Source organism: Chelonoidis abingdonii, chromosome 26, assembly GCF_003597395.2.
Source record: "Chelonoidis abingdonii isolate Lonesome George chromosome 26, CheloAbing_2.0, whole genome shotgun sequence".
NCBI classification, from domain to species: Eukaryota; Metazoa; Chordata; order Testudines; family Testudinidae; genus Chelonoidis; species Chelonoidis abingdonii.
In genome coordinates this window covers 15,288,371-15,296,149 of record NC_133794.1, presented here as the reverse complement: position 1 = coordinate 15,296,149, position 7,779 = coordinate 15,288,371, and the positions used below count along the sequence as shown (strand labels likewise).

Below are 7,779 nucleotides of genomic sequence, written 5' to 3'. Positions count from 1 at the left end.
CTGCTCAAAGCAGGACCAATTCCCAGACAGATTTTTGCCCCAAATCGCCTGTCAAGGATTGAGCTCACAACCCTGGGTTTAACAGGCCAATGCTCACACCACAGAGCTATCCCTCCCCTGCAGACTTGCAGCCAGGAGCCAGGGAGAGCCACAGGGTGTCTGCGGGCAGCTGCCTCAGTGCTGACCTCCTTCGTAGCCAGCCCAGCCCTGCCCTACCCACTGCCACGGCCCCTTGCAAGCACTAGCCCTCCCCTCTGAGCTCTCCTGGTGCCCCTTCTGGCAGAGAACATGCAGCCCCTGACCCAACACTGTGCGCTTGCCCTAGTGTTCTTGGGAGCCCTGTGTGTTCAGCTGTGATTGACGCCTCCACCCCTGACCTCAGCAAAGTTAAATCTCCTCTCTCCAAACAGCCCCACCGCTCACGCCTTCACCCAGGAAGGAGGAAGTTGCTTCACAGGCTTTGGCAACTCGGGGCTTTTCTCTCTTGCTGCCGGGGCGTGAAGCCCATAAATAGCCAGCGAGCGAGGCTGTGCCAGCAGATTGCTCCAAGCACAGCTGGACACATCTGCCCCTCGGCTCGGTAAGTCCCTCTGGGTTTTGACCCTCCCGGATGGTCTGCGCCTAGCCATGGGGAGCTGGGCTCACCGTAGGATAGCCCCTGTGGCTCCAGGTTGTCCAGCAGGGGGCGGTGTGCAGCCACTATTGGCGCTGATCAGATCTGTGAGGGGCTGGGTCACGGACCACCCTGCTTGGGGAACTCTCACAGCCAGAGCGGGCACTGTGCCTGGGGCGAGGGAGGGTGGCGCAGGCAGGGCAGGCACAGGGTTTGATGGCAGGCTAGGGAGTGGCTGGGAAACAGTGCATGGGAAGGACAGGGGCTGGCCGGTCTCCTGGGCCTTTCGCTTGATTGACAGAGTCCTTGGCTCCTTGCGGCTCATCGGGCTTGGGGGAAGGGGCAGCGCTTAGTGTGCCCAGGACCCACGCTGTCCCCAGTGTGGTGATTCATGGGGTAAAGGGGCTACTGAGGGAGGAGATGGGACTCTGACCTTTAGCGCCCAGATGAGAACTGGTGTGGGAGGAGCAGCCCCCAATCCTGGCTGCCGAGCAGGCTAGCTGAGCTGGGGTGTGTGCTGAGCCTGCTCCGGCAGCGCTCTGCCCCAGAGCCAGCTGGACTTCTCCGTACGATGCTTGTTCCCTTTCGCACACGGCTCTGGGCTCAGTGTGGCTGTTGCTACGGAGCTGGGAGCCTTGTTACCAGTCCTTGCTGCTCACTGAATCCTTCTTGGGGCCACGTCCCTGCCACAGAGCCAGGGCTCTGCCCTCTGGACTGGAGCCTGTGGGCCCCGGTAGGGAGAATGGACCAGGTCTCAGTGGCTGCAGAGCAAGAGAGCGAGATCTGGAGCAGCTTGCACTAGAGCTGGGGTCTCCTGCATTGCGCCAGCCCTGAGCCCTCTGTGTCAGCTGGGAGACAGAGTACCCCCGGGCCAGGCAGCATGTCCCCTCCCCAGAGGGTCACAGACCCTGCCCCCTTGCCTGTGTCTATTCAGGCTGAGCTCTGGGGGCAGGAACTGTCTCAGGCTGTGTCTGTGCAGCGCCTGGCGAGATGAGCTTGGTGGGGGTCACGTAATGATGCCCTCTGGGGAAAGGGGTGCAGATTCCTGTGCATTCGCTGGGGCGTGTGAGCAGGACGCTTGGCTCCAGGCTGGGCCTCGTTATGCCGCTCCCCCAGGTACTCTGATGTCCTGGCATGCCCAGGGCTGGGGAAGGGGCTGGCTCAGTCCTAACTCACAAGGGAGCCAGGTGGGGCCTCACCTGCTCTACAGACATCTGAGACATCGGTTTCCGTGGAAACGCCCCAATTAGGCCCAGGATGGAAAGAATGGGGCCGCATTTGATCTCCCTTCCGGGAGGCTGCCAGGGGCCTGTGCTCGCTGGTGCATCATTCCAGGGTCCTGCCCGCGCCTGCCTGGGATCCAACATCTGCTCCCTGCTCTCCCCTCCCGGGTCAGCGTGGGGCCCAGGGCTGTGGCTGGAGGGGAAATGGTGCGTCACAACAGGAGCTTCTGTCACGGACTCACGGGACTTGTGCTCTCTCAGCTCCATACAGTCCCGGGGGGAGAACCCCCTTCAGTGCGACAGCCCTTCTAGGGTGTCCACTTCCTCCCAGGGAATAAGCCCCTCTGCCTCCTGGAACTGCACCTCTCTGGGCCCCCTCAGAATCTGGGGTCCTGGCTGCTAGGTGAGATCACACTCACACTTGATCCTCTGCAACAACAACCCTCTCCCATCACCTTGTTGAACATGCAGCATACAGGGAAACTGAGTCACACACACGCTATTCATGTAAAACACTACAAAAATCCCCAACTTCATCACAGCCTCCCCGGCCAGCCACTGAACAGACATGGAGTGAGAGAGACTTCCTCCTCCCAGAGCTCACAGTCTGAACAGGCACAAGGGGAAGGGGAAACTGAGGCATGGGGAAGGGAAGTGACGTGCCCATCGGCACCCAGCAGGCCAGTGGCAGAGCTGGGAACAGAGCTGGTCCTGAGTCCCAGCCCCCATGGCCTCCCACTAGGATGTGCTGCCTCTGTAACTATACAGCCATGTCAGAGCGGTGGGGCCCTGAGGAGGGTCCCAGTCGTGGGGAGGCCAGTCCAGCCCACAGCAGCCAGGAGAGACCACTGTGTTTCTAGTGGCCCGATGCCTGTGAGTCAAGATGGGCTCCCAGCCCCAGATGGTTTAATAGGAGGATCTGTGCCCCACTTCTCTGCCTTCCTTGCCCCCCACTCCTCCATCCTGCCTCTCCCCACCCCCACCCCAGCTCTGCCTCCCTCCCACTGCTCTCCCAGCCCTCTCTGCTTACAGCTGCCTTTGGGCTGGAGCTGAGCCAAGCAGCTCACCCTCCCCAGACCCGAGGCTGCCAGGGCTCAGCCAGCTGGGGTGCAGGGGCAGGAGCCCTCCAGCTGCCCTAACTCATGCCCTGGCCTGGGTTTTGCTATGGCTGGCAAATGGAGCGAAGGGATGTCCTGCCCTCTTGCCTCTTTCCACTGGCCAAGCCCAGGTGGTGCCCCCAGCCCTGGTGACACAGCCCGTCTGTGCCTCCCCAGGACACTTTGAATGTGTGGCTGATTCTGGCTCAGCTGGAACAATGGAGGGTGGGGTTCCTGGGGCAGGGGGCTGTGCTTTGCCTGACCCCCTTTTCTTTTACTTCAGTTCCTAGAAGCCGAGGATCTAGGCCAAGACCGTGCTCCAGGACCCGATCCCCTCCCCGAGACTCAGCCCTCCCCCTCCATGAGACGATGGCGAACGTCACCATGGATAACTTCTCATGCTATGAGGCGTCCATCGTGGGGTACCGCTACGTGGCCGTGACTTGGGGCGTGGTGGTCACCGTGGTGGGCACGCTGGGCAACGTGCTGACCCTCCTGGCCTTTGCAGTTGATGCCAAGGTGCAGACCCGCTTCAACCTGCTCATCGTCAACCTGACGCTGGCCGACCTGCTGTACTGCGCCGTGCTGCAGCCCTTCTCCGTGGACTCCTACCTGCACCTGCACTGGCGGGCCGGCCCCAGCTTCTGCCGCGTCTTCGGCATGCTGCTCTTCGTCTCCAACTCGGTCTCCATCCTGACGCTCTGCCTCATTGCCGTCAGCCGCTACTTACTCATCGCCAACTCGGCCCTCTTCAACCGGGTCTTCTCCCGCCTGGGCGTGGGGCTTGTGGCTCTGGGCACCTGGGTCCTCGGCTTTGCCAGCTTCGCCCCGCTCTGGCCCGTCTTTGTGCTGGTTCCCAAAGTCTGCACCTGCAGCTTCCACCGCATCAGGGGCCGGCCCTACACCACTATCCTGATGGCCTTCTACTTTGTGGTGGGCCTCAGCTGCGTGGGCATCTTCTACTTCCTCATCCACCGCAAGGTGAAGGGGGCGTCCCACGCCATGGACCGCTACAAGCTGAAGAAGGCCAGCGTGAAGGGGGCTTACGTCGCTGGGGCCAGCTCGCCCACGCCGGGCCAGTTTGTGGAGCTGGACAGTGGCGTGGACACGGGCATCTCCCAGCCCTCCAGCATCTCGGAGCAGGGCCACACCTCCAAGACTCTGGTCACGGACAATGGCTCAGCCTCAGCCCCCACCCCAGCCCCTGCCCCTGCTCCCACAGCTCAGGACCCGGCGGTGCCCAAAAGACTGCCTTCCCAGCCCAAGGACAGCAACAAAGAGTTCCGGAAGGTCACCCGCATGTGCTTCGTGGTCTTCCTCTTCTTCGTCCTCAGCTACATCCCCTTCCTTCTCCTCAACATCTTTGATGCCAAGAACCGGGCGCCCACAGCGCTGCACATGGTGGCCGCCAACCTGACCTGGCTGAACAGCTGCATCAACCCGGTGCTGTACGCCGCCATGAACCGCCAGTTCCGCGAGGCCTACACCCGTGTGATCTCCACCATCTCGCGCTGCCTCCGGTGCCTCTGAGGGCTGGGTGGCAGGGGGCAGAGCTGCCCCTAGGGGGACCCCATATCCTGTCTTTCCCCAGGGGAGGACGTTGGACCGAAGCACGGACTCATGCCGGATGTGGCTTTGCCCTGCCCCGGTGCCTCCTGCTGGTGGCAAGAGGAACTGCCCTGGCTCTGGGGGGGTGGCAGGGGCAGGTTGGTGCTGAGCCCTGCCCCACGTGGGCTGCCAGCGCTGCCTTAGCAGAGTGCCAGCGTGGACTGTCCCTTTACCCACCGACCTTAGCCTAGTGAGGTGGCGGAGGCCAGCTGGGCCCTGCCGTCCTGGATTCACACTCTGTCATTTTTCTAGCACTGCCGCAATAAACGGATCCCTGTGTATCTAGTATTGGCTGCATTGCCTGTTCCCAGCCAGCGGACGAGCCCCCCATAGGCCGTGGGGTGGGGGGATCTGGGGCCGTGGCCAACCATAAGTCTGGGCTGTGTGTGGATCCAAGCACTGGGGTGGGAGTGGTAAGGGGAGGGGATATTAGTGAGGTCCTGGGTTGTTCTAGGTCCAACCCACCCCAAGGCCATACCCCCCCACCCCACCCCCTATCTATGTTCAGCCTTGGGCCTCCAACTGGCAATGTGCTGCCTAAAGCCCAGCGACGGGTCTTTAGTGAGCCCAGCCCTGGGGGATGGGTGATTGGGGTTCGGCACCACCACGTGGCTGATCTGGCAAAGGGATCTGGGGTGCAGCCCAACCTGGGGCGGGGGGCGGGGGGCAGGGAGCCCCGAGAGGTGGTAAAGGGCAGCTCACAGCTGCGTATTCAGAGCTGTCTGGGACTCTGACTCCCCAGGCCAGGGTACGACCAGGATCCATGCAGGGAAAGGGGACCAATATCCTGGAGAGCCCAAGCCTGGCACTGCGCAGCCCCCAGAGCTGGACCCAGAGTCGGACATCACTGCAGGCGCTGGTGCTCTGGCTGGGACGGGCGCGAGGAGCCGGTGCCAGGATCCTGGTGGGAGACCCCTGGCCAGCCCCTCACCTAGAGGTCTGCTGCAGGGGGAGTCCAGTCCTCGGCTTGCAGGACCGCCCCAGCTCAGGGGCCCCCCAGGAAGAGGAGGGGGGTTTGTAGGGCTGCCCTACGGTCCAACAGGCCTTGCTCTGTGCCCTGCCCCGGTGCAGGGGCCTCTACTCAGGCTGGCTCAGCCCAGTGGGCATTTCTGACCCCAAACTCTCTGAAGGGCTGGGGAGGTCGGAGGGGCGGGGTGCTGTGCAGCTCCCCCAACACACAGTGCCTCGCTGTGGGGGATGGGCCTCGGGGCAGAGAGTCAGGGCCAGCCTTTGCTTTGTGTGGGACTGTCAGCTCTAGAGGGAGAGTAAATACAGAAGGGAGGGGACCCATGGCAGGGCTGGGCCACACAGGGGTGGGGGTTAGGGCTGCGTGGGAAAGGAGTGGGCTTAGATCTTGTTCCACTGCTGCCTCTTTATCCGCAAAGAGGGCTCCTGCCCTGATTGCTAGTGGGGAGAGGCCCCTGCCGCACTCACTGTGGGATAAGGGTGGCTCTGGCCCCTAGGTCCACCAGAGCAGAGCTGGGCCCCATGGCCGAGCACTCCCACCGCACCAGCTGGCCCCGAGTCTGTGGGACACGCCCGTGGAGCTCAGCCAGGGGGCAAGGGCAGAGCCTGTCCCGCCCCTGCTCCCAGCAGAGCAGCTGCTCCTTGCCCTTGGCTGGCACACTGGGCTGCCCCCCACCCCCACCCCGGGTTACCCCTGGCCCATCACCTGCATTACAAAGGGATGAGGGGCCCGGCTGACAGAGATCCAGCCAGGCTGGTGCAAGGGGCAGCAGGGCAGGTGGCGGCCCTGGGGAACAACGCCTGGCACAGGGAGGGGGTGGGCGGGTTGTGAGGTGGCCTAGGGAGCGCAGGGTCCATCTGGGCACAAACAGGCTGAAGCCAAAGGGACGGCACCTGGTTCTGAGCCAGCGTAAAGCTCAGCCCAGCTGGGGCCGGTTCCACGCTGGGATCCCCATCGTCTCCCACTCCTCACTGCCTCTCAGGACCCCCTCCTCTAGCCCCCACCCTGGCCCTTTGCTAGCCCCACCTCCTTCCTCTCTAGCGCAGCTCAGGGATCATCACTGGCTGGGGGGCTCACTCTGGGCCCATGCAGCCAGCAAACAGGGGCTGAGCCTGCTCTCTCCACTCCCTGCTGATGCCTGGGCCCCTGGCAAGAGATGACAGTGCCCACCCAGCCACCCCAGGGCACTGGCCACACACCTGTTTCCTTCCCACCAACCAGACACACCTGTGCATCATTCTGCCCCTGCAGGGAACTGCGCCCCAGGCCTGGACCCTCCACCTGAGTCCCCCAGACCTGTAACCTGCCCCCTCCCAGAGCCTGCCTCCAGGCCTGGAACCCCCAGTCAGAGCCCCCCCGCAACCTCCCCAGGCCTGAGCTCTGCCCCCAAACAGAGCCCCTCAGGTGTGGAACCACCTCCACAACCAGAGGTGGCAGCTGCTGTGAGTCAGGTTCAGGGTTTGTGCGTGCGTGCGTGCGTGCGTGTGTGTGTGTGTGACACGGGGTGCATGAGGGGGGAGGGATGTTGAAGCAGCCACAATGCCCCCTGGAGCTCCCCTCTGTAGGGCAGAGGACCTGTTGCTGGGTCTCCTCTGGTGCCTGGGGAGTGGGATTCACACATACATCCTGGCAGAGCATCCCCAGCTCAGCCCCCCCCCCCCATCTGCACAATCTTCCTCCCCCCCCCAGCCCCATCCCTATGAGCTTCCAGTCACCTCCAGCCTCCCCTGTGTGTGGCCCCAGCGTCCCCGTCCCATGCTGCCTGGGTGGCCTGGACTTGCCTGAAGAGATTGCACAAGGCTCCGAGTTGCATCCATCCCTTTGTTCTCTGCTGACGGAGTGGGGAAGGGGGGGTACCCAGGGTTGCATATTGCATAGAGCCAGGGGTGGGTGGGGGAATGAGATTCTTGCATTCCAAGTTTACTAACAGACTGTGACGAAGCTGGGGATTTTCTTGGTCTTTTCAGTGGTTTGCATGTGGGGGGGTGGGATTCAGTTTCCCTGGGTGTTACTGGTTTAACGCGCTGATGGACTAGGGAGTTTGTTATCACAGAGGACCTGTGACGGAACTTGGTACCCATTGGCCGCGGTCCCCCAGCGATTGGTGACCAGGAGTCACACGAGTCACAGCTGATTCTGGCCAGTGGGAGGACAATGGGCTGAGGAGAGAGGACCCGGTGACCTGACCAGCTGGTTCCCAAAGGACCGAAGAGAGGAGAGGAGGCCCAGGTGACCTTGTTTACCAGGACAGAAGACAAAGGACAGAGGTGG

The 7,779-nt window shown here is 62.8% G+C and overlaps 1 protein-coding gene across 1 annotated transcript; it reads left to right on the top strand.

Moving 5' to 3' along the window:
* Positions 1–543: 543 nt before the first annotated feature.
* On the top strand, positions 544–4,820 carry GPR84 (G protein-coupled receptor 84). Its single transcript, XM_032786874.2, has 2 exons — positions 544–580; positions 3,217–4,820. The coding sequence occupies exon 2, from the start codon at positions 3,303–3,305 to the stop codon at positions 4,461–4,463; it is 1,161 nt and encodes a 386-aa protein (XP_032642765.2). The 5' UTR covers positions 544–580; positions 3,217–3,302; the 3' UTR covers positions 4,464–4,820.
* Positions 4,821–7,779: the final 2,959 nt, after the last annotated feature.